Source organism: Mus caroli, unplaced genomic scaffold (assembly GCF_978045245.1).
Source record: "Mus caroli unplaced genomic scaffold, Mus_caroli_1 scaffold_12, whole genome shotgun sequence".
Taxonomy (NCBI): Eukaryota; Metazoa; Chordata; class Mammalia; order Rodentia; family Muridae; genus Mus; species Mus caroli.
Genome location: NW_028227267.1, coordinates 4,567,208 through 4,594,575, shown reverse-complemented (window position 1 = coordinate 4,594,575; position 27,368 = coordinate 4,567,208). Strand labels below are relative to the sequence as shown.

The 27,368-nt window shown below is 39.7% G+C and overlaps 1 protein-coding gene across 5 annotated transcripts in view; it reads left to right on the top strand.

Moving 5' to 3' along the window:
• Positions 1 to 308: 308 nt before the first annotated feature.
• The window catches only part of Slc4a7 (solute carrier family 4 member 7), a 92,569-nt gene continuing 65,509 nt past the window's right edge, over positions 309 to 27,368 (top strand). For 3 of the 5 annotated variants that reach the window (XM_029468783.2, XM_029468784.2, XM_021181294.2), the window contains exons 1-3: positions 310 to 543; positions 21,127 to 21,208; positions 25,634 to 25,780. In XM_029468783.2, coding sequence (XP_029324643.1) covers positions 496 to 543; positions 21,127 to 21,208; positions 25,634 to 25,780 — 277 coding nt within the window. In that variant the 5' untranslated portion in view covers positions 310 to 495. Of the gene's footprint in view, positions 544 to 21,126; positions 21,209 to 25,633; positions 25,781 to 27,368 lie in introns of all 5 variants that reach the window. The other 2 variants (XM_029468782.2, XM_021181295.3) reach the window with 1 other exon arrangement.

The following is a 27,368-nucleotide window of genomic DNA, read 5'->3' as shown; positions in this document are numbered from 1 at the left end:
CGAGTTCCACTCTCAGTCTCGGTCAATTAAGTCTTTACAAAGAGGGGCGGGGCCTCCGGGAAACTGACCTGGGGGGCGGGGGCGACAGACCCTTCTGAGATGCTGATTGGCTGATACGAATGTCTGTCTGCTTTTGCCTCCGCCCTACCTCCAAGCCCCTTAGCCACTGGAGGCGGTCGTTCGACGCCGGTCCTGGTGCCAAACAGGCAGGGGGCGTGCTCCGGGGGGGGCGTGCCGGAGCGCGCCCCGCCCCCGCCCCCAGCCCCGCCCCCGCCCCGCCCCCGCCCGGGCGCCGCTGCCTCCTCCGCGCCGCGTCCTCTGCCGGTCTCAGTCCTCGCGGCACGCCGTTGCCTCTTTCTCCGGGAGAACGTCCCGCGCTCGCAGCGGTCGCCGCACTCCGGGGCCAGCTCTCGGCGGCCAGCGCTCCGCACAGCGTCTCCCTCCGCGTGCCCGTCTCTGCTGCGGTCGCGGCCTCTCAGAGCTCCGGGGCGGGCCATGGAGGCAGACGGGGCTGGCGAGCAGATGAGACCGCTACTCACGCGGGTAAGGAGCGGGGAGGCCGAGGCCCGCAGACAAAGACGGCGTCGCGGCTGGGCTGCCGGCGGCCTGCGCGCCGCCGTCGCCTTTGTGTGGCGGGGGTCGCAGGGGACGGCCGGCTTCGAGCCCTCGGGGACGCCTCTCCCGAGGACGCGTGTGTCCGCCGCCGCAGTGCCCGGCTCTCAGACGCGCGGCGCCGGGAGCCGTGTTCTCCTGCCGCGTGGACGCTGCCGTCCTTCAGCCCAGGCTGCTGTTCCTGCCGCCGCCGCCGCCGCCGCCTTCAGCCTGTGGCCGGAGTCGGGACCGGCCGTCGGGGCCGGCGCTCTGTGGCGTATTGGGTCGCAGGCCCAGGAGAAGGACCGTGAGTGCAGTGTCCTCCTCCGGGCTCCATAGAAAGAGAATGGACCGAGAGAGACCCCAGTGCTCTGCGCTGCGCGTCCCCAGTCCAGCCGATCCCGCTTTCCCAGTGCAAGCAGCCTGAGTAAGGGCGGACTTGGGACGCGCGGAAACGGGACTCTCATTTAGACGGGGGAGGGGGCGGGGGGCACACCAGTGGCCCGTTCTCTAGAAACAGGAACATGTATGTGCCCTACATAAGAAACTGCCTTCTTCTTTCAAAGTCTCTGACTCAAAGGATGTGGTGGTACTAATTTTCCTCCTTCCAATTTTTACTCTGACCAGTGAAATGGGAGGGAAGGTTGCAGGGATGAATTTTCCAGTCTTTTCAAAACAAGGAAAGGGACATTTTGCCTTTTTTTTTTTTTTTTTTTGGTAGAATTTTCCTTAAGGTTCCCTCGTTACTTTAAAGGTTATTGTGGAAGCCGTGGGTGGTGATCATTCATTACTTCACAGTATTCAATATAAGCTCTTTAAATATAAAGGAAAACTTGGGTCTTAAGACTGTGAAGTTCTGTAGTGGTTATGGGTTTGATGGGTCACAGTGATGAAGTACTGGGAACTCCTAAGGATTCTTTTTATGGCCTTTGAATGAACCTTCAGGACCTTCTCCAAAACTATCTGTCAAATACACTGTTGCTTGTTCTTAACCTTATTTGCACATTTTCAGCTGAACAGTAAACAGTATCAGTTTTCATAAACCTGGGTAAAAATGATATATTCTCTAACACAGTCTATTTAGGCAGAAGTCGTCATACAGAATAAGGCCATTGCCATTCATCCATCCATCCATCCATGCATGCATTCTGTGCAGTAGCTTATTGAGAATTTATTCTGTAGTGTCCAGAGTAGAAGCAGTTTTTCCCTATAGAAGCTTCATTCAGAGGGGTGTGGGTGTGTGTCTACAATAAGGGACAGGATAGGGGACAAACAGGTGGCAAGGAACTCTCATTTCTGATATTAGTACCATGATAGGAGAGTATCTAAGAGTATCTATCCTAAGTCTTTGGGAGGATAAAACTTGGCAATAATAAACTTACAGAAATTAATAATAGAAATAAGGGGCTGGAGAGATGGCTCAGTTGTTAAGAGCATTGGCTGCTCTTTCATAGGACCCAGGTTCATTTCCCAGCACCCACTTGTCAGCTTACAGCTGTTTGTAATTCCTCTTCCAGGGGAGCTACACCCTCATACAGACATACATGCAAGCCAAACAGCAATACAAAATAAATTATAATAGAGAAATAAAATTGCTTCTAGTCTGGAAGCAGCAGTGACAATAGGTTAAAATAGTGGGGGGTGTTCTGCTTTTTGGAAGGTGGAACATGCTCACTTTACTTTGGTAAGTGAAAACATAAAAATGAGATACTGTGATGTTTGTCAATTATAACTTTCTTTCTTTCTTTTTTTTTTTTTTTTTTTGAGACAGGGACCCACATCCTCCCTAAGCAGGCCTCAACCTTGCTACAATCCTTCTGTTTTAGCCACACTAGTGCTTGCATTATAGGCATGAGCCACTATGTCTAACCCTCAGTTACAACTTTTACTTCACAATAGACTGGCCTAACCAAGAGTTGACTAAAATTCATATTTATATACCACCTTAAGTTTATAATTATGCAAAAATATTTGAGTAGCCGTTACGTTGGAGGCCACTTATATTACTTTGTAGATGGAGCCCATCTCTCTCATAATTTAGTATTATGATTTCTCACTGACCATAGCATTGGAAGGCAAACTTGACCTTGCATTATCTTTTGTTTTGAGGGATTGAACTGGGTGAGGGGGAGGCTTATCTATGCTAGGCTTGTGCCATATGTCTGGCTGCAACATTTGTTTTGCATTAATAAAAATGTCACCATTGTAGGTTTGATTTGGAATTTATCAAAGTCTTATTTTTGTAATGTTGGATAAGTCGTTGTTAGTCGTGTTTTCTAAGGAGCTTTCTTTTCAGCATTTTGAGAATGTCCCATGAAAAGGTTGCTTCTCTGATTTCTTTCATTTTTTAGGCTTTCTTTTTCTCTTTTTCTTTCTTTCTTTCTTTCTTTCTTTCTTTCTTTCTTTCTTTCTTTCTTTCTTTCTCTCTCTCTCTCTCTCTCTCTCTCTCTCTCTCTCTCTCTCTCTCTCTTTCTTTCTTTCTTTCTTTCTTTCTTCTCTCTCTCTCTCTCTTTTTCTAAGGGAAGGTTTCCCTGTGTGTTTGAGGCTGATTTTGAATTCACCACATAACACAGACTGGCATCAAAGTTGTATCAACTTCCTGCTACCACTTCAAATGCTGGAATTATAGGCATGTTTCACTTTACCCAGCTTCACCTTGTAGATACTAAGTATCTCATGAATACTGGGTACTGGAAAATAGTCATACCAGGTAGATGGAGCCCTGCTTTCAGAGGGTTTATTTCGGCATGTTGAGAGTGAACATTTACATTCAATTTGTGGATGCCAGTTAAAATATTTCATGATTCTGTTACAAATATTTCTTTGAAAAAAAAAAGTAGGTAGTAGGCTAGAAGGAATAAGATTCAAATAATCTAGTTTTTGTGAGTCTGTTAATATCCTCTTTTGGGGAACTGTGAGTTGCTTTCACTACTGACAGCTTTTACATATATGGCATCCCAGGCATATTACCAGAACTTCTGTTTCCTTTTTGGCTTATTCTTGGTAATTTGAGGCTATACTCCATGGATTTGTAACAGTTAAGGGAGAGGCAGTACGCCTGTCACTTGTTCATGTAAACCTAGTCTTAGATTGGAGGACAGTTGTGTCTGATAGTGAGACTTGGCGATGGCTGGTTTAAGAACATAGGTTTTCTGTTGACCAGGCATGCTCTTATACTCAACTCTCATTAGTTGAATAGGTTAAATTGAAAGCCAGGGTACCCTGTCACTGGAGGAACCTAGTATAACATTTTAGTGGCATGTGGTGTGCTAGCCAACATATATTTAAACTTTGGTAGCTACTTGTCAACATCCTGTATTGGGTTGTTTTTCTTCCTCTTTCTTTCTTACTCTATCTTACCACAAATAAGATCTTAAACTGGATAGGATTTACAGCTACAGAAAGGGCTGTTTATGTTAAGGCTTGTTTATAAGGTTATATAAGGTTAATGCAATTGGTTAGTTATAGATAGATACACATAGTTTGAGCATTCTTTTTGTTACACATGCTTGTACACTTTGTGTGTGTGTGTGTGTGTGTGAGAGAGAGAGAGAGAGAGAGAGAGAGAGAGAGAGAGAACACAAAAGCATAAGAACATGCAGAACATTCAGGTCAGTTGTTTCTGACTTGCCACCTTTGTGACACGACTTTCATACAGCTAGGGTAGTAATAGACATGTACTGTTTACCCTCCTATACTTTTATTCTTTTCTGTATTCAGTAATTTTTAGTTTTGTAGTATCATTATTACAACATTTTCATTAGCAATAACATTTGGACTTGCTTTCTTTACCTGAGAGCATCACATATTTTGTTGAGATTTAGCCATTTGGAAAAGTTTAGATTGTTTCTGTTTTTTGATGATGCTAAACCATCAAGAGGGTCTGTGATTGACATTGTGATACAGGCTGTAGCAGTGCTGAGGGCTGAATGACTAGAGAAATGCTAATTTGGGCTATGACTGATATTATAAGAGTAGATTTAGAAATTATGTGGTTATGATACAGATTTGCATTTTATCTGGAACTGATACTATTTGAATTTTAATGTGTTTAATGTGTTTTTTTTCCTTCACAGTGTAGAAGTGAAGAGTTACAGCATATTTTGACAAAATGCATTACTGTTTTAAATACTTAATTCTTTCTTGTGCAGAGACTGTTATGTGTAGTAGTGCCATTTGCTTCTGACTCTGTTCACATCTTTGTGGAGACCTTCCTCTGCCTGTGGACTCTAAGATCATATTACTTATTTTCTGTCAGATTGCCCAGTCTCAGAAGCTGTTGATTATATATCATTTCTGATGAGAAATCTAAGACTGTACCCTTGACAGTACACTTACTTTCAAGGTGGGAGGTGATTTTTAAATTACACGATACTTGTTTGATAACGAAGGAGTATAGAATGGTTTCTACAGAGTGAGTAAAAGGAAGGCTGATAGAAACGTTTTTCTTACAGCTATTTATAACGTATAATTAATAACTTGGTGTCCATGTGCTTCTTATACTTTTATATACACAATTATTTCCTACTTTAGTATTTATTTAAAAATTCGTTTTGAGACAAGTGTTACTATACAGTTTAGGATTGCTTGGTACTCACTCCTCAGCACAGGCTAGCCTTGAAATTTTAGTTACCTTCCTCTGTCTGCCTCCAGAGTGCTGGAGTTACACACGTCTGTGTCAGTTTATTAGCTTACTGGTATTCTTTATTTTGGGGAAATACACAGAATTTCTTTTAGTTTAAAAATCAGTGTCTTTAACAAGAAAATGAATCAAATTTATGTAGTGTTTTTCTTTCTTTGAGTCTTCCTGTATAATTACAGATGCTTTTGATAAGAGTTTTCTAGGAAGAATATTTCTTAGTTTAAAGATAGAGTTCTTTGTGTGTGTGTAGTTTTTTTTTTTTTAAGTTTTAAATTTTACTTATTTTTATGTTTTTTGTTTTTCAAGACAGGGTTTCTCTGTGTAGCATTGACTGTCCTGGAACTCACTCTGTAGACTGGCCTTGAACTCACAGATCCTCCTGCCTCTGCCTCCCAAGTGCTGGGATTAAAGGCATATGCCACCACTGCCCGGCTAAAGATAGGGTCGTAAGGATCTTACTATGTAGGCCTATTTGGTCTGTATAGATCAGGCTGTCCTTGAACTCAAGCAAGTCCTCTGCCTCCTGATTAAAGTCATGAGCCACAATACCGAGTTGAAACAAATTATTGATGTACAACAATTTTACACTTTGCCACGAAAATATCTTTCAAATTTTACTACTCTTTTGGTACCGTTGGCTAGAGTTCGAGCAGAGGGGAGAACAGGGACGTGAGGGAAGGCAAATGTCAGTATACTATATAGAGCTTATGAATGCCTATAGACATCTTTAGGGCAAATGTGGCAAAGTGTAAGTGGAGCTGGAGGGTTGGGTTTCAGCAATCTTCACTGACCTTGTGGATATAATTCTGAGGTCATGCTTGAAGTTTCCTGGGTTTTCCCCTTCCCTTTCCTCCTTCCCCTTCCCCTCTCTTCTCCTTCCTTCCCCTTCCCCTCTCTTCTCCTTCCTTCCCCTCCCCCTCCCTTCCCCTCCCCTCTCTTCCCCTTCCTTCTCCTCCCCATTCCTTCCCCTCCCCTCTCTTCCCCTTCCTTCCCCTCCCCCTCCATTCCCCTCCCTTCCCTTTTCTTCCCTTACCCTCCCCTCCCCTTCCCTCCCCAACATCCTCCCCCCCCCCTTTTTTTTGAGACAGGATCTTGCTATGTGTTCTGGGTCTATCTGGAGAACAGACTGGCCTTGAACTTCATTAAACTCGCCCCTCTAGAGTGCATGGTGCTGCTTTGAAGTACATTTAAAATGGAATTTCTTTCTCCTTGTTGTTTACTTTTCTCCACTTACATTGGAATTCCCCCCCTTTTTTTCCCCTAGCAGCAACTCTTAGGAAATGTAAACGTCCTTGCTCTCTGCAAACTCCTAGAAGTTGCGTCCTGTGCCATGCTTGTGTTGGAGCTTCCTGGGAAGCTGATGCAGGGAGGTTGCTTTAATCCACAAGTCCACAGTTAGTCCAAAAAAAAAAATCTTGATTTTTTTATTGTATGAAGTGAATTTAAAGACGAAATTTTTGTTTTGTGAGAATGTGATTTATTTATTTAAAAAAGATGCCTGTATGAAAATTAACCACCCTAACAGTTTCCAAAGCTGTTTTCTTAATTACTAATTGTGAAAGGTGATTCTTGTGAGTCAGTTCATTTGTTTTGACTCAGAACCTCAGTGAACTTTTTGATGTTTTTTCACTAGTGTTAAATGAAAAGAATTCTGGATTCTGTCCTAGTATACAAAATATTAATGGTACCTCCTAATACAGCACTGTATTTAAAACTGATTTAAAAATAGAGGTATGTATGGTGTTGCACCTGGGGACTTATGAATCACTCCCAAACAGTTGTTTGTTTGTTTGTTTTTTCTGGGAGAGATACAAATAGCTTTACATTGAAATCTCAAAGGAATTCAGAAGACAGCTAAAGGGGGTTACTTCCATAATATTTTTCCTGTTTGTTTTGTTTGTATCTTCCTATGTAGCCCAGGCTTGTCTGGAAGTCACAACAATTGGTCTGTTTAAAGAACATGTCCTAAAAGTTAACATAGTTTAGCTCCGTATCGTTAAAGTTTGCTTATATTTTGCTTAAATAGAAAATTTTGCATCCACCCTATAACATTCACTTGGAATTTATTTCTCAGACTGTGAAGTCTAGAGGAGATTCTGTCAAAAACTATTTGTAGCCCAATAAAATTGAGAAAAAAAACCATACTTTTTAGAAATTCATAACTTATAACAACATATTAAAGGCTCTTGAGAAACCTTGTAACAGATAAATATATTAAACTTGGATGAGATAATGCAGCCACGTGCAGTTTTTTTTTTAATTTATTATGTACAGTGTTCTGCCTGCATATATGCCTATATACCAGAAGGGGGTGCCAGATCTCATTACAGATGGTTGTGAGCCACCATGTGATGGCTGGGAATTGAACACAGGACTTCTGGAAGAGCAGTCAGTGCTCTCGACCTCTGAGCCATCTCTCCAGCCCCACATGTAGTGGTTCTTAGAAGAAAGCCTGAGCACCAGGTCACTAATTAATAGATGCCATAGATTTTGAAAAAGCAAATCTTATGACACCAACCATGTAAACCTGTGTAAGATAGACCTCTCCGTTTTAGTTACTGTACAGAAGAGATAGACCTCTCCGTTTTAGTTACTGAATGGGCTGCATAGCAAGTCTCTGTTTCCAGACAGTGCAGAGACAAATGCTAGTTGACTTTACAGTGTGTGGATTATGTGCTCGGGTTTTATAGCCATTTTCACGGGTTGCCGCAGTCTCCGACCTGCAGAGACACCAAGGCGGGTTCACCAAGGCGGGTTCACGCAGCAGCTTCTTTACTTGCAGCTTTTTCCCCTACAGTACTCGCGGCGCTGACCTCATCTCGCTCCACCCCACCTCATCCAATCAGAATCACACATGCTCCAGGCACAAGCTCAGGTCGGTCACAGATAGGTTGACAGATCCGGATCACGAATATACCCATGCTTGGGCAAGGGAGTAAACATGTGGGGTTCATGGGGCCTGGCAATGGGCCAGAGCGCCATCTTCTTACAACGTGTGAAAGTTCAATAGGCCAAGACCTGAAGACTTGTTCTGTAATATTTGGAAGGAAGCACATAGAAAAAAGATTTTTCAGCTCATTTTTATGTATTTAAAAGTATTTTTATTAAAATAACAATAAAGCAAGGCAGTGTTGGTTGGATAGTCCTTGATTTGAGTAGTGACCATTCATGGTAACTTAAAGAACTCTTGTGAAATTAAGAATGTTTGAATAGCCCAGTCTTTAATGAGTAGCTTCTAGAAGTAGGACATGGTTGATTAAGTAGATGAGTGTATGGATCAATGGCTGAATGAACAAGTGAATTTATTTACTTGGGGCTGAGAATTGAAACTAGGGCCTTGATGCATGCTGAACACTTCTACTGTTTTCTTGTGTAGCACTTATTTTCACTTGAACAGTTGACAGTGTAGCAGTTGATAGATTTTTCCTCAAACATAAATGAAGAGATCCTCCCTGTAAGTAAGACAATTAATAGCTTTTTTGGTTTATTTGTGTTTTGTTTTGCTTTGTTTTTCTGTAATAATATCTGGGCTTTCAGGCAAAAAGGATTTTGGAATACTTGTGTCTACCAACCTGACACTGGTATTTCTCAATACTTGTTTTCTCTCTCTCTGTTTTTAAATTTAATTTCTTTTCTTTTTGGTTTTTCGAGACAGGGTTTCTCTGTATAGCCCTGGCTGTCCTGGAGCTCACTTTGTAGACCAGGCTGGCCTCGAACTCAGAAATTCGCCTGCCTCTGCCTCTCGAGTGCTGGGATTAAAGGTATGCGCCACCAGGCCCAGCTATTCTTTTTTTTTTTTTTTTTTTAAACTTACTTGCTTTACTTCCCACTCACAGTTCCACTTCCTGGTTACCCCTTCTCACAGGCCCCTCCCTCACCCCCACATATCCCTCCACCCTGGCACTTCAAGTTACTGTAATTCTAGGTGCTTCTCCCACTGAGGCCAGACAAGGCAGCCCATCTACAAGAACATATCCCACAATCAGGCAACAGCTTCTGGGATACCCCTCCCCCATTCCAGACCAATACTTGATCTTAATCATAAATGGTGTTGATTTTATTGACAGATGTATGGTTTTATTTTTCTTACCATGTAATGAAATACATACATTTAGAAAGGCACTAATACCTAGTGTCATATCCATTGAAATTGCAAAAACTCATGCTGGGGGACTTGGGAAGTTAAATAAGGAAGATTATTGGGACTTCTGTCATTCTAGTCTGTAGAATAAATAAATATCTTTTTTTTTAATGGATGAGGAGACTGTTTAGTGGGTAACATGGATGCAATGCAAGCACAAAGACCTGAGTTTGGATTCCCATCATCCACATAAGAACAGAGGTGGTGTGTACCTGTGACTCTAGTGCTAGCATCCAGAGACAGGAGATCTTTTGAGACTTAACCTGCCAATGTCAAACTCCATTTAATGAAGGACTTTGTCTGTCTCCCCTCTTCTCATAGATGTACACACCAAAACAAAAATCAAAACAAGAATACAAGTGGGTTTTGATAACATTATATGCAATATACATTTGAAATTGCTTTAGGTTTCACTATGTAATTAACTTCTCCGAAATGACTTGAATTAATATGAGTATCCATTGTTAATTGAAAAATAGTATTTGCTGTGCATGGCAGTGTACCATTATCATCCATTCCATCATTTGGGATGCTGAGGCAAGCAGGTCAACAATTTGAGGCTGGTTTAGAATACATAAGGAAAATTTGTTTCAACCAAACAAAACCACGAAAGTATGCTCACTGAAGTTTGGACAGTTTTTTGATACACTAATTTCCGTTAAGGTGTTCCATAAGCTGTCATTTTTTAATTGTTATTCTGCATAAACTGTTAAGTTCTTTTGAGTTTTATTTGTGCTATGGTAGAGGTAGATGTAATTCTTAGAAGCAAAAGCACAGGGAATCCTCCAGGAATAGAGTATGAAAGGGTTCTGAGTCCTAAGAGCTGGAGTTGTGCTGTTTCCTTCTGTTTTCCCTTCAGGTTGTATGTAAACTACAATATGACCATCAGTCCTATTAATAATACAGTTCACATTGAAGGATAAAAGTATTTGGGTTTTGCTGAGTTAAGTAATAAGCTTACTGGTCTCCAGCTTACTGAAAAATACAGTAAGGCACACACAGACATCTAAACATCCACACATAGGACACTTAAATACAGTAAGGCACACACAGACATCTAAACATCCACACATAGGATACTTAAATACAGTAAGGCACACGCAGACATCTAAACATCCACGCATAGGATACTTAAATACAGTAAGGCACACGCAGACATCTAAACATCCACGCATAGGACACTTAAATACAGTAAGGCACACGCAGACATCTAAACATCCACGCATAGGATACTTAGACTTTGTTCTCTTTGTTCTAATGGAGAAAAACTTCCTTTAAGCTGGTTGCTGCATTCATTCAGCTCATTTTTCCTTCTCTCACTCCTCCCTTTCTTTCCCTACACTTTGTTTTAAAGATAAAGTTTCATGGGATCCTGCCCAGCAAGGCCTGAACTCACTATGTAGTAGAGGCTGGCCTTGGATTCCTGATTCTCTTGTTTCCATCTCCCAAGTGCAAAACACCTGGCTTCTTTGAGTATTTCTAAATGTGTTTGTTACAGTCTACAACTGGTTAGTGCACTGACCCCAAGCTGTAGTTACCAGCTTGGAAGATTAGGTAATGTAGAAGACAGTGATTGGCTGTGTCATAAAAGCAACTTAGAGGAGTTCATCTGTATAAAGCACCGTGACCTAAATCAGATGTGTCCTCACCGTACCTGGACTCTTCAAGGGATTTACTGCACTGTCACAAACAAGACCTATCCTGTCAGTATTACTATGGAAAGATTTCGGCTGGCGAGGAAGTTGCATGTAGGTACCCACTTGCATATCTAGGATTTGTGGTTCTTGGGTTTTTTGTTTTGCTTTGTTTTGTTTTCTCCCCATACTTTAGTATTTGTAAGCTTAATAGTGAATCTTGGAGAACTGAAGTGCTTATTAGCACTAGCTTAGACTGTTATCCCCTCAACCCTTGGCTGTGAAATTCATCTGCTGAAGAGTGAAAACTGTAAAGTTAGGAACATTCGTAACATCTTTACCACGAGGGAGGCTAGGGAAGGGTGAAATGATGTAAATATACTATAATCTTAGAAATAGATAATTAAAAACAGGTAGCTAAAGTAGTAGGAAAGAGATTGTCATATTAGGCCTGTTTAGAAGCAGGTAGCTGAAATTACTCTCTACATGTTTAATAATCAGAATCTATGGGAGGTCTTACTTTTGGGTTATAGCCACATGTCTTAGGTGATAGAAAAATAAATTCCTAATGAATATCTCTGCTGTATCTTTTAATAATTGCTTTTGCAAGCTTTGGTGTCAAAAGTTCTTATACTAGGTTTATAGTACATTTTAAGTAATTTAACATATTGTTCTTTATGCAATGCCATATACGTAAGTCCTATGTTTTGATAATTTGACCAAGAAAAGTATATGTTGTCAATGTTAGTAAAACCTGTTATGTACATGATGTACATATATAGCATGTATGTTTAGTAAAAAACAATTTTTTTTTTTTGGCCAGGATTCTTATTTGTGAATTGAATTTTTACTATGCTGATTCTATTTTAAAGTATAAATTATTTTATATATATATATATATATATATATATATATATATATATATATGGAATTTTAAAGTGTCATGTTTGTGCTCTATGTTTAGAAGGGATCTTCTAAAAGATTTATTATTATTAGTTATGTGTAGGTGTATATGCTGTTACGGTGTGTGCATGGGAACCTGTTTCACATTCCCTGGCATTCTCCGGAGCTAGAGTTACAGAGTGTCCCTCATATGGGTGCTAGTCCTCTAAGAGAGCAGCAAATACTGTCAAACTGCTAAGCCACTCTCTTGCTCCCAGAAGGGATCTTTAAGTGAAACCAATATAAATTTTTAATAATGTCTTATACCTTGAGATATATTGGACATTGAATGTGTTAACTAATAAAGGACTTCCCAGGACCCGGCTATTGCTTGATGCTGAGAACTCAGTGGAAAATAAGCCATACATGTTTATTACCTCTTGTAATTTATTGTTAGGCCAGCAGGATGGTTAAGTGACTCCATGAATTTGTTATTAAGTAAGAGATGCTGTGTGTATGACAGGTGACCTTGATATGTAGGCTAGGGGATCAAGAATTCACGTAATGTCATTCCTGCCTGGATGCCCTGGCTCTTCATTGTAGTTCTTTTACTGGCAATGTGATTGAACAGACTGCTTCAACTTTGTGTATGTCTTTCATCTTTTAGATTAAAAAATGGAAGGAAGAAAGGAAGGAAGGAAGGAAGGAAGGAAGGAAGGAAGAAAACTGAGCTAGAAAAGCAAAGCTTACTCTATAGATGTCTGTATAGATTTCTTATTCATCATGATTTCAAAAGATGACTCCTTTGCCTCCAGATTTCGCCCCGCCCCCTCCCCTACCTCATGCTTTCAATAAACCAGTAAGTTGGAGATTTGAGTTATCAGTTTGCATTCACTGACACATATCCCTGTTTTTGTGGTATGCCCTGGGTATTTGCTCTAAGTGAATGAGTTTTTATTTCCAAGTCCTAAAGGAAATGAGGTGTATTCCCCCTTCCTCCTCCCTCTTTCACTCCCTCCTTCTCTCCCTCTCTCCATCCCTGTTTTCCTTCCCCCTTTCCTCTTTTTCTCCCTCTATAAATAAAATAATAAATAAATGGGAAGATTTCTGCTAGCATCAACTAAAAGGAAGTTGCATGTATGTATCCATTAGTTAGGATTTATGTTTTATTTCCATATTATACTACAGCTGATTCTGGCTTAGAACCCCAGCATTCCAGTTATCTCAGCACCACAGTTGTTAAGATTGCCATTGGGGCTAGCACACCTGGTTTGTGGACTGAAAAGCCTCTGCTCAATCAGATCTCACTTTGGTTTCCTATAATGAAGAGGTTTTTGTTTGGCTTTGATTGATATTTTCTTTGTTTGTTGTTGTTGTTTTGGTGATATAAGTTCTCAATATGTATACCTGTCTGACTAGAAGACCAGGCTAGCCTTGAATGTCTGACAGATCTCTGCTTCCTGTCTAATGGGTTTACAGGTGTGTACTCTTATGTTTTTCTGTACCCTAGGCTGTTCTAAATGCACTATAAAGTCCAGAGTGTAACTTGTCATAGTTGTTGGCCTTAGCCTCTCCTGCTAGAATTATAGGCATGAGCCATTATGCCAGGCTAACATCAGTCATTTCTTTTTTGAAATATTTAAAATTTTTATCTCTATCAATTTATATATATTTGATGACTCTTAAGGTATTTCTGTATGTCTTTTGTTCGAATTTGGATTGTCGTCAGTTAAAATTTAAGTTCCAGTGTAATATCATGGCACTAAAAAAGTCAGATATGTAGATCAGTAAGTCAGGTGCGGCTGCTTGTACCTGCCTCCCAGCATTCAGGAGCTAAGATGGGCTGCAAAGTGAGTTCCAGTCCCTCCTGGAGTGTAGACTGAGGCCTTGTCTCAAACCTGACAGACAAAACATGGGGGAAGAAAAAGGTACCCAATTTATTTTTTACACTCCATATTCCATTCCTCGCTCCTCCCCATCCACCCTCTGACTGTTCCACATACCACCCCCCCCTACCTCATCTCCACGTGGATGCCCCCACCCTCCACCCCACCTGACCTCTAAACTCCTTGGGGCCTCCAGTCTCTTGAGGGTTAGGTGCATCGTCTCTGAATGAACACAGACCCATATCAGCTGATATATGCTGTCTGTTTGGTGGTCCAGTGTTTGAAAGATCTCTGGTGTCCAGATTAATTAAGACTGCTGGTTCTCCTACAGAATCACCCTTCTCCTCAGCTTCTTTCAGCCTTCCCTAATTCAACCACAGGCACCAGCTGCTTCTGTCCATTGGTTGGGTGCAAATAGCTGCATCTGACTCTTTGAGCTGCTTGTTGGGTCTTTCAGAGGGCAGTCATGATAGATCTCTTTTTGTGAGCGCTCCATACCCTCAGTAATAATTGTGTCAGGACTTGGGACCTCCCCTTGACCTGGATCCCACTTTGGCCCTGTTGCTGGACCTTCTTTTCCTCAGGTTCCTCTCCATTTCCATCCCTGTAATTCTTACAGACAGAAACAATAATGGGTCAGAGGTGTGACTGTGGGATGGCAACCCCATCCCTGACTTGATGTCCTTCCTGTCTTCCTGCTGGAGGTGGGCTCTGTAAGTTCTCTCTCCCTACTGTTGTGCATTTCATCTAAGGTCCCTCCCTATGAGTCCTGGGAGTCTCACCTCCCATGTCTCTGGTGCATTCTGGGTGGGTGGGGGTGGGGGGCTAAACCTCCTATTTCCTGAGGTTGCCTGTTTCCCTTCTTTCTGCTGGTTCTCAGGGCTTTAGTCCTTTTCCCTCACCCAATACCAGATCAGGTTCCCCTCTATCCCCACTGCCCCTCTACCCTGTCCGCTTTTCCTCCCAAGTCCCACTCTCCCTTCCCACTTGTGATTGCTTTCTTCTCTCTCCCAAGTGGGACTGAAACGTCCTCACTTGGGCACTTCAGCTTATTGAGCTTCTTGAGTTCTATGGACTGTATCTTGAGTATTCTGTACTGTTTTTTTTGTTTGTTTGTTTTTGTTTTTTAATCAGTGGAAATTCTAGATCTGGTGTGGTACAGGAGGCAGAGACAGGCAGGTCGTTCAGTGTTAGAGACCAAACTAGTCTGTATAGAGTGTTGCAAGCCAACCATGGTTGCACAGTGATATCTTGTCAGAGCCCATGACATTAAGTTGGAAGTGAATTTACAGGATATTCTTCTAGGAATAGACTGAGTAGACCAGAAAAGGTGGTGTCCACCCATATTTTCTGAGGAGTCTGCTTTTTTTTTAGGTGGAAGTATTTTTCTATGACAAATACTTGAAGCGATAGAGTATGTATATTTTCACTCCATATAGTAGGAAAGTAGTGGCTGCTGACCGGGTAACTTTCAGTGCAAGCTGATTGCCTTTGTTAATGCATCTGAACGTGTAAATAGAGCTGTGCTGTTGGTCTGACACCAGGACGTAGTTACACGGCTTTGTTTCTTATCCTGGCAGTTGGGCAGGCTAAATGAAAGCTTGCATGGGAGCAGTTAATCCCTTTAGTGTGGACAGTATGTTGCCTCTGAGGACACAGCCTTGGCCTCTTAGGTTTAGGAGAGAGCTTGTCAAATGCATGTGTGGGAACTTAAATGACTTCTAATCATTGAAGGGCAGCTAAAATTTTTAGTGTGACTTGCTTAATGGAGGGGGTTTTTAGTTAACAAATCCACATCCTTTCTTTATCTCATTAGACTACAAACAGCGATTTAAAAAATAATAAAATAGGATAAAATAAAAACAAACCAGAATAGAATAGAACAAATAGAAGTAAAACAAAACAAAGAAAAAACACAAGATGCAGAGACACACATATCTACATATAGAAATTCCATTAAAAAACACATCAGAAACCATAATGCACATGTAAAAGATCTATAAGGCAAGAATAAAGAGAAAAAGAGAAAAATAATGCCTAGACAAAGCATTATGAGGCAAAGATCTTCCAAAATATGCCACAACTTATTTTGTGTTGGCTGCCTACTGCTGGGTGTGGGGTCTGTTCTTAAGAGTGTTTACATATACATTGAGACTCCATTGGAGAAAACATAGTTGGAGATACTGGGTTAGGGATAGGGCTTATGTCTCCTTGCTCCTTTCAGTGCTGCAACTCCATCTGGTTTAGATCCATGCCAGACCTGTGCTTGCTGCCACAGTCTTTGTAAGTTCATATATGCAGCAGTCCTGTTGTATTTAGAAGGCTTGTTTCCCTGGTGTCCTCCATCCCCTCTAGCTCGTACACACTTTCTGCGTCCTCCTTTGCAGGGATCTTTGAGCCCCAAAGAGGAGGTGGGGGGTTGAGGCGGGGACTTGATGGAACCATTCCTTTTAGAATTTAGAGCTCTGAGGTCTCACTGTACATGGTGCAGCTGTGGGTCTCTGCATTTGTTCCCATCTGCTGCAAGAACAATGATGGCTGAACAAGACACTGATTGATTTGTGTCTAGCAGAATTTCATTAGGAGTAATTTTATTGACTTTGTTCATTTAGCAGAACATACTTGGCTTTTCCCTAAATTTATGTTTTATGTAGTCCCAGGTTCCTGGCCACCTAAGCAGTATCACATATGGATTTCTTCTCTTGGAGTAGACCTTATAACCAAGCAGATATTAGTTGATTGCTCCTATAGTTTTGTGCCACTATTTTACCAGTAGATGTTACAGGCAGGCTACCATTGTCAATTAAAGGGTTTGTAGCTGGGTTGATGTCTCACTTTCTCCTCTGACAGGACATAGAGTACCTTTTAGTACCATGAACACTATTAGTAGGCATGAAGTCTCTAGTTAGGTACCAGCTTGACTTCTCCAGGTAGAGTAAGATGTGTAGGTGCCATCTGCAACAAAACTATATACTACTATCAGTTTGTGGGGAGCAAACAAAAACCTTGTCAGTATCCTGAGTTTGAGGGTGTTCTTGGGTTGGTCCCCTTTGGTTAGCAACTCAATTAGCCATTATTCATCCTGGAATTGGAGAATTCATTTAGTGATGACATGTTCCTTCAGTTGGGATTTTGTTACTCACTCTTGAGCCTGGTTATGTTTCTGATTTTGGCCCTATTACTAAGGAAGTTTGAAGAACTTAGACTAATCAGACAAACCGGTGTCTTTTTTTCTCAGTTTCTTATGGGGAATCATTACAGCATGTTGAAATGTTGAGCCCTAGCAAGTCTTTAACTTCTCTGAATTAACTTGAATGCCACCCATTCAGAGATCTATGTGAGTTTTTCTTTGTGTGTCTAGCTTTAGAAAGTAAGTCTAGACAGCAGAAAACCTGTATTTCCTTGGTATGCTATGCCTGGTGCTGAAGTTTGTAGATCAGATAGTGAGAGCTGAACTAGCAAGAAATTTACTTGGAAAATTAAGCAGACCAACACTGATCTTGAGTTTAAATAGTGAGAATTTAGGAAAAGCTATTAAACAGCTTGTTAATGTACTGTGGGTATATGGAAAAGCATTACACTGCAGGGCAGCACTACTAAAGGTTGTGCAAACCTTTCCTGGCACAACAGCCTGTAGAGGATTCAGAGCAGCCACATATGGTTATGCCAGAACCAGACTTTGAGAGATGGGGGATGTATTGTACAAATAAGTTTATACTGTGTAGATGATGGTGATTATAATGCTCTTTTAAAGTCATTAGTACTTGAGAAAGGACGCGTAAGTTTCTTTTAAGATGCTACAGACAGTATTTTGTAACAAGTGTTTACAGAACTATTGTAATTGTAGTGCTGGGAAGGGAGCTTTGTGAGACGTAGACTTGATCTAAGTCTTAATTTTACATCATAAACCAGAATTTCCCTAGAGGTTTCGACTTCAGCTTTTCCTTTTTAGGGAAATGAAAAATTCTCACTTTTACTTGCTTTTTGTTAACTAACAAGTAAAAATGGTACTACGTATTGAGCCCACCACTTATTTTTGACAGTTTTGTGTTTAACTGTAATCCATTGCAATAGTTGTTTTTCTTTCACTGTAGGACTTTGGAGCAAATGTCCAAACAAGCATTCCACTCTGGCATTTATCACAGCAATCCTTTCACATAAAATTACTGTTTTCTTTGGTCCTGGGTATATTTTATTGAGGATAAATTTTAGTGTTTTTTTTTTTTTTTGATTTAAGTTTTATTGCATTATGATGAGAAAAGATACATAATTTCAATGTATCTGAATTTATTAACATTTAAAAACATATTTTGAATAAATAGACTTACATTACATTCTTCTTTCCCTTTTGTACCCCAACTCCTCTCGGATAGCCCCTCCCTTTCAAAACCTGAAATACCTTTCGTTTTTATCATATTCTTTAAACTTTATAAAATATTATAACAATAAAAATGAATATTATAAAAGTTGTTTGATATAAAACAAGTCAATTGAACAGTCTTATGCTTGTCTACAGCAATACTGAAAATACATGCGTTTTTCTCTATAAATTTTAAATAACTCCAAATATATTAAATGTATGATATTTTAAAATAATACATCACTATTAGTTTTTTTTTAATGAACATAAATAGATAAAGTCTTTGTTTTGTTTTTAGTAGAGCTTAAAATCTTGGCTCTTACTGTGGTACAAACACAAAATAACAATTTTTGGACATTGGAGTTCATTGTAATAAGGCTGTACTTAAATGTCCCTCACATCACCAAAGGATTTTACCTCCATAGTAGATAAGCTAAGAGTTGACAGTTCTCTTGTGTCAGGAATGAATTGTAGGCATGATTTTTGGATACAGATTTCCTGCTATGGTCAAAGCTGTTTGACTTGAGTGATTGTTGTCATTCTCAGCCCACAGGGAACAGGTTACATTCATTTAAGAAATGGTGTGTGTACCAAGATGGTCTATCCATGAAGTCATTCATCAACTGTTTCAATGAACAATGGTTCTGCTTGGAGGGTAGCACAGATGTTAAGTGAGGGTAAGATTCTGGTTCATTGGCTATGATGATTTTGAAAAGCATTCATCTCAGAATAAGAGTAACTTACAAAGTCCTCTTCAAAATTGATATAATAATTATAAATATCAAGCAAAGTCTTCAGTCACTCTTTGCTGTTCTTTTACAATCTACCTCCCAAATTAATCTTCTACATTTCTTTTAGCTGTATAAATAATTTTGAAATATGGAAGCTGTTCTGAAAACCATAGAATAGTGTAAAAACATCAAATAAACAACCCTACTAATAGAGAGGCTGAGATCGGAGAAGCTTGATTTCAAGACCATTCTGTGGCACACAGCAAGACCCTGTCACGTACAAACAAGCAGAAAGTGTATATGGATTGTACAGTATTGGACCTATTTCTCCCATTACCAAATTAGACCATGGGATGACAGCCGACAAATTTATAATTCCTCATATTTTTGAATTTCAATCAATTAGAATATGTTGGTAATATTAATTTTCATAATGAGATATTAAGGAAAAGTGATTGTTAATTCCCGTTAATTTTCTTGTTAGAGGTGGAACTATGTTTGTGTGGGTTTGTTGAAAGAAACTTTTTTTTTTTTTTTTTTTGCTTTTTCTAGGGTATAGTTTCAATCCTTGTATTGGTGTTTTCCATCTATTATCCTTTGTAGGGATGGATTTGTGGAAAGATATTGTGTTTTATCATGGAATATCTTGTTTTCTCCATCTATGGTGATTGAGAGTTTTGCTGTGTATAGTTTCCTGGGCTGGCATTTGTGTTCTCTTAGGGTCTGTATGACATCTGCCCAGGATCTTCTAGCTTTCATGGTCCCTGTTGAGAAGTCTGGTGTGATTCTGATAGGCCTGCCTTTTTATGTTACTTGACCTTTTTCCCTTATTGCTTTTAAAATTCTTCATTTACTGCATTTGGTGTTTTGATTATTATGTGACAGGAGGAATTTTTTTTTTTTCTGGTTCAGTCTATTTGGAGTTCTGTAGGCTTCTTATATGTTTATGGGCATCTCTTTAGGTTAGGGAAGTTTTCTTCTATAATTTTGTTGAAGATATTTACTGGCCCCTTAACTTGGGAATCTTCACTCTCTTTTATATCTATTATCCATAGGTTTGGTCTTCTCATTGTCCTGGATTTCCTGGATATTTTGGGTTAGGATCTTTTTGCTTTTTACATTTTCTTTGACTGTTGTGTCAGTGTTTTCTATGGTATCTTCTGCACCTGAGATTCTCTCTTCTATCTCTTGTATTCTGTTTGTGATGCTTGTATCTATGACTCCTGATCTCTTTCCTAGCTTTTCTAACTACAGGGTTGTCTCCCTCTGTGATTACTTTATTGTTTCAGTTCCATTTTTAGATCCTGGATGGTTTTGTTTTTTTTTTTTTTTACTTCGCCTGTTTGATTGTGTTTTCCTGTAACTTTTAAAGGGACTTTTGTGTTTCCTCTTTAAGGGCTTCTAACTGTTTACCTGTGTTTTCTTGTGTTTCTTTAAGGAAGTTATTTATGTCCTTCTTAATGTCCTCTATCATCATCATGAGAAGTGATTTTAGATCAGAATCTTGCTTTTCTGGTGTGTTGGGGTATCAAGGACTTGCTATGGTGGGAGATTTGGGTTCTGATGATGCCAAGTAACCTTGGTTTTTGTTGCTTATGTTCCTGTGCTTGCCTCCTGCCATCTGATTATCTCTAGTGCTACCTGCTCTGGCTATGTCTGACTGGAGCCTATTCTTCCTGTGATCCTGGTTGTGTCAGAACTCCTCAGAGTCAAGCTGTGTCTGTGATCCTGTGATTCTGGGATCCTGGGATCCTCTGATCCAGGAAGCTCCTGGGAGTGGAGCTTCCTCTGGGTGTTGTGGGGCTGGCTGTGGAGTTTGCGCCCAAGGTCTGCTCAGGGTGCCAGCCCAGACGGCTAGTATTTTTTTCTCTTTTTTTTTCTCCTCCTCCTCTTCTTCTTCTCCTTCTCCTCCTCCTCCTTCTTCTTCTTTTGTTTTGTTTTCGAGACAGGGTTCCCTGGCTGGCCTCGAACTCAGAAATCCACCTGCCTCTGCCTCCCACGTGCTGGGATTAAAGGTGTGCGCCACCACCGCCTGGCTTAGTTTTTTTTTTTTTTTTTTTCTTAAATGGTTTATGACACTGTCACTTTAATTCTTCCTATGAGAATTATAATTATGGATTTAAAAATTTCCTGTAACAGATACAGTCACTCTCAGAATGCTACTTTGTGAGAAGGCATCTGCTTTTGGCTCTTTGAAATAATAAAGCCAAGGTCTTCATGTTCATTGGATTATAGTAAAGGAGAATGCCTTGTTTTTAGGGTCCAGATGAAGAAGCTGTTGTGGATCTTGGCAAGACTAGCTCAACTGTGAACACCAAGTTTGAAAAAGAAGAATTAGAAAGTAAGTTCATTTAAAATAACTTATGTTTAGCAGGGAAATGAACAGATGATTCTTGTCAATGTTTTCTTACGTTTAACTTAGAGCTTCTGGAAATGTTGTTTACTTAGAAGGCGATTGGGTACTTTTGTACTGTAGTGCAATGAATAATAGTTCTGCAGATGCTCATCTTATGGTCAGACTATTTCCTGATGTTTACTCTCTTGAAGTATGGGCATAGATAGTTTTCTGAAAGCCATCCCCACCTCATTGACAGTTGCCATTACTTGTGAAAACAAAAGTAATGATTAGAAAATGTATTCCTTTCCCATGATTTTGGTATCCTGGCTGGGGTACCAGGTTTGCAGCTACAGGTATCACTATTTGTCATCAGTTGCTCATTTCATTGGTGCTACAGTAACCCCCACTTAGAATTATGCAGCAAATGAGTTCTTTATTCTCTCATAGGGGGGAAAATCTATTAGTTTTCTTTCTTCCTTTGGTTTTAGAAATAGTTTTGGAGTTACAGAACATTTTTTTTGTGTGCACCTTACACACCTTACAGGGACTTATCTAATGTTACTAATAATAAATCATACCATTTGTGAAAATACAAAAGCTAACACTGGGCAACTAGAAATGGGTTTACTTACAGATTCCTCAGCTACAGCTTTTGTTTGGAATTGATTGGTTTTCGACTACTGGCCTTTTTTGTTCCGAGTACCCTAGTTGACACAGTTTGAGATATATGGTACCTTTACTCTTAGGTTGTGTCTCCTTAGGCTCCTCTAATCAGTGTGGGTCTCTCATTCTGACCTGGTGGTCATGACACTGACAGTGGAGGAGGGTGAGTGGGTTGTACTTGGTACAGTGGTTCACAGTTTGCAGATTGAGATGAAGTGTGTACCACAGCAAGGACCCATGCAACATGGTTGTAGATATTATATCATGTTATTGATGAATTAATGTGGAACATTTGGCTAAATTCATGTTAATGGAAAAGTTTTCATATACACTTTAAGGACTTTATGTTAAATATGTTCCAGTCCTATATTAAGTACTTAATCTGATGCTTTTAAGAAAAAAATGGAGTCCTTTGCATTTTATTCTGAATTTTTTTGCCCCTGCCTCCTGAGTGATGAGCTTATATCTGCATGAGCTTACATGCCTGGGTAAAAATGACTTAAAATTCCAAAGTACCACATGTAATATATTGTAACAGAGGATACCAAGGACAAGAGCAAAGGAAACAGCTAAGACTGGAGCTTTAGTATATTTTCATCTTTTTCTAATCTTTCTGCTATGAACTCATAGAATTTTTTTTATCTTAGTATATTAGGTCGGTGTTGTAAGTGTTAGCTGGAGCCATGAGATTGTAATCTTAATACACAGCAGTTGTCTCTTCAGTTATAGTTTCACTAAAAAATCTTGTGAAAGCACTGAGTTTACTTACAGTTATTTACATTAGTGCGGTCTAATTCACATGTACAATTAACCATTCAGTTCCATGTTTATATGCGATTGTTGTACAACCATCACAGCTTTAGTTCCAGAAGCATGCCTGCCATCCCTGAAGAAACTTTGAATAATTAAGTTTTAAATCTGTAAGTTCTAATTTCCCTAATAATAAAGTCTTAATTTTCGTAGAGATTGTATCCAGTTCTTAGTATTTTAGGCAGAGTGCTTGAGTACTAGGAGATGTTTCAACAAATAAGTTCAGTGTGTTTCCCTAAGTCTGGTTTTTAGTTTAAAGTCTTTTAAGTTTTTACTTTAAAAGTTGCTCATTTACTTAACACATTTGTTTTTGAGACAAGACCTTGCTCTGTAGCTCATTCTGCCCAAGAACTTGCTGTAGAGCGTAGTAGGTCTGATGGTTAGTCTTCAATGTCAACTTTTAGAAGCACTTAGAATATGCTCACACCTGTGAGCATATCTGTGTGGCTATTTCTAGAGTTTTAATTGACGAAGGGCAACCTACCTCTAATGTTAGTAACAACTATCCTATGGCCTAGGAGCCCTGTCTGAAAGAAAGGGAAAAAGAAGAAAGACAGCAGCAGAGTGGCAGGGAAAGCGGAGGACACGGTAGAGTTTTTGTAGTCCTCTGTCTTTGTTTCCTGATCTGTCAAGATATGAGCAAGAGCCTCATGTGTCTGCTGTCATGCCTTGCTGAGTTTAATATATGCTCTCAAACTATCCTGAAATAACTCCTCCTTTGTAAGAAGTTGTTGGTCATGTATTTGGTCTCAGCATCCAGAAAGCTGACGTGAGAAAAGTAGCTAATATACCAGGCCAGTCTTGAACTCACAGGTCAGCCTTCCAAGTGCTGAGATAATGGGCTGTGCCACCAGGCCCAACTTCATTTACTTGATTGATACCAAGTCAGCCTATTTGTAAGTAGGGAATTGTCAAATGATTAGGATCAAATGTGGCTGGTAAGGATCAAGTATACATTTAAGTCTCATCTATGAGGCCAGATAAGATGGTACATTCCTGTAATCACTGCTTGGCATGCAGGGGCAAAAGGATTCTGAGTTCATTGCTAGCCTAGTAAGACCCTGTGTCAAAATGCTAAAATGAGAACAGAAATTTGTTATAGTAAAAATTAATCGGGGCTTTCTACCCCACCTTTGATCATTCAGTTTACAAATAAAAGACAAAATCTTTGTATTTATAATAAGCCTTAACAGCACTAAAGCTGGAAGATATCAGTTCTCTAAGCTATTTTACTTATTTCTCTGTCAATAGCCCTGAGATATGACTTGCCATATTCTGCCTGGGGAACTTCCTCTGGCTGGCCAGCCATGGCCACTGCTCATGATCCCTTACCTCATAGTGTCCTCTCCTCTCTCCACTCTCTGCTCTCCTCTCTCCGCATGGTCTATCCTCAGACTCCAAACCGGGGAACTGAAGCCCCACATACCTCTCTTCTGCCCACCTATAGGTAGGCTGTAGGCATCTTTATTGAACTAATAGTTTTAAGTTAAGGAGCAACATTACATAATATCATTTGAGGTTTCCTTGTCCCAAAGGCAACCAGATCTTGGGGGCCAGTATTTAGCATTGCACTTCAGCAACAGACCAAACCTCAACAACAACAAAAAAATATCTCAGGATAAAAAGTTTCCTAATATATTTATTTCCTGACCATTTTATGAATTTTTTTTTATGAAAAGAGTATTATTGGCCTAGTATTTCAGCATACTGTTTTATTTTATATGTAAAGGCAACAAGCAGTCTATGTCAAGAGTTTTTTTCTTTACAGAGTTGCCTATATTTTAAATTTGTAGTTCACATCTCTATATTCAGCAAAGCAATACAACTTAAATAATGAACTGTTGAAAAAATCAGTTTGTCACCTCTCAATTAGTGGACATAGTATTGTTGCTATATGTACCCAGTCCATTTCATTCAGAGACTACCTTTTGTTTTTCTTAGAGGGATTAGAATACAAGGGATAATATTTTCCCAGTAGTAACTTTTCTTATTCTAAAAGCACAGTAATGGTGTTATAAAATCTTAAGTTCTGCTACTTTGTGTGTGTGTTGTGTATATAAAGTGTGCATATTTTTTAAAAGACATATTTAGTTATTAATGTGTTTTGCCTTTATGTATTTGTATGTATCATGCTCACACTGGTGCCCACAGAGGTCAGAAGAAGAGGTCTTGAGTCCCCTGGCAGTGGAGGTACAGATGGTTTTGAGCTTTTATGTAGGTGCTTGGGATAAATCTGGAAAGTCTCAAAGAGAAACAAGCACCTTTGACCCCTAAACCATCTATCTATCCCTGATTGATGTTTTTAGATTATTTATGTTTGAAGCTTGTTGTTATTCAAATCAAATAACAAACCCTTTGAAACCCAATGAAAAAAATAGTAAATAAACATTTACTTAAAGGTTAGTAGTATGACACATGAGGTACTTAATAACCCTTTGACATACACTGAGGATGTCTACTAACTTGGTCCTGAATGTGGGTAGAATAAATGTGTATAGGTAGGTATGTTTGTGTGTGCTTATATTTTTTAAAAGTTCATAGTTTTTGTTGGTTTTGTTTTGTTTTGTTTTGTTTGCCTGCTTTCTATCTCTTGAAAGCCCTGGTTAATCATGAACTCTCATTCTCCCTGCCTTAACTTCCTAGTTCTAGAAGGTAGAATAAATTTATCCTATATTGTATTGTATATGTAGCTTCTCTTGATTGAGTTTAGATGACAAACTTACGCTTACACGAGTAATCCATGTGGCTAGTTTAATGATCAGTTTTATTGCAGAGCTCTACTGTAACATGTGACACTTTTATAGAATAAGTAATGTGAAGTCAGCTATTGTTGCTGTCGTGACTTTGAGCTCACATGTAATTCTTTGTTTCTAGAATAAAGTGTGATGTGCTTTCTTGAATGTCATACTTCCACTTTGGTTAAACTATTAACATATTTTAAAAAACTTGAACTAGGTCATCGAGCTGTGTATGTTGGTGTTCATGTACCATTTAGTAAAGAGAGTCGTCGGCGTCACAAGCATCGAGGGCACAAACATCACCACCGGAGAAGAAAAGATAAAGACTCAGATAAAGAAGATGGACGGGAATCTCCTTCTTATGGTAGGAAGAAGTTGCTCTCTGCTGATGACGTTTTTTCCATGAAGTTCCATCTTTTTACTTGAATTGAAAATTTCACTATTTTTTCTTCGTAGCTGAGTAATATTCTGTCACGTAGCATAGCTGTGTCATATATTCCTTACAGGTGACAGATATCATCTGTTGATGGACATCTAGGTTCATTTTCATTTCCTAGTTATTGTAACTAGAACAGCAGTGAACATAGATGGACAAGCGTTTCTACAGCGGGGTCTAGACTCTTTTGGTTATATGCCCAGGAGTGGTATTGATAGATTGTATGGCATTTTTAATTTCTATTTCTTGACAAACCTCTAGAGTCACTTTCAAAGTGGCTGTAGTCATTTTTGTTTTCATCAGCAGTATGAGTGCGTGTGTATGTGTGTGTAAGAGAGAGAGAGAGAGAGAGTGTTTTTTTTTTTTGTTTTGTTTTGTTTTTTTTTATAACTTTCTCACATAGCAGTTGGTTCTCATCCACAAACCACATTGATTTTTCTGTAGATTTTTTTTTTTGAATGTACTTACAGGAACGTACGTTACCAAAGTATAGAGCTTGTTTGGAGAGTTCTCATTCTTATATTTTTTGAACAAATGTGTACCAGACAGCTGTGTTGAGGCTGGTATCCATACACACGTCTGCAGACTCCTTGTCTTTTATGGCGAATGTCTGGATTTGTGTGCTTGAGGGGCAGGCTCTTGAAGCCCACTCTATTGAAGTACTTAATGTGTTCTAGTCAGTACACACATTGGTGGTGTGTTCAAGGGCTGACAGGATGACCCTTAGTTTTCTTCCCACCCTTCTTTGCAGGAGTCACTCTTCCTGGCCTTAGTAGGAAAGGGCATCCATGCTTTTTGTTGTTGCTGTTTTGTTTGTTGACGGAATCTTTTATAGCAGAGACTGAACTCAACTGTATAGCAGAGATTGGTCTTGAACTTCAGATTCTCTGGCTTCTACTTCCTGAGTGGTGAGATTATAGGAACTCATTACATCCAGCTTTCCTTTTTCTGATCTAAAAAGAGATTAAGAGTGTACATATTTATGGGCTATGGAGATGGCCCAGTGGATAAAGAAAGAGCTGCTCAAGCATGAGGATCTGAGTTTGATTCCCTGCGCCCACATAACAGCCAAGTGATGGCATGTGTTTGTACTTCCAGTGCTGCTAGTGATTGTACATAGTCTAGCCACATAATGTATATGTTGTGGATTGGTAATCTAAATCATGCTAATCAAGGTATCTTTGTTTGAAGACTTAGGGTATACTCATTCTCTGAGCAAGTTGCAATTATACCATACATTATTTTCAACTCACCTTAGGCCTGCATTTTGAAACTGTTCTCTAGTTTGACAGAATTTGAAAAACAATAGCTCTGTCTCTGGATAGTGGGTAGCCCAGACTCTGAATTGTGAAACATGGCAAGAAGGATAAGTCCTGTGTTTGCCTTAGCTAGTTCCTCAGGAACTGTTTTCTGGTCTGGTAACTCAAGGCAGAGCCTGCCCCATTCTCAAAGTCTGGGTTAAAGAAGAATCCAGAAGCAGTACAGTGTTTCAGAGTGAGAACAGTACGGGCGACAG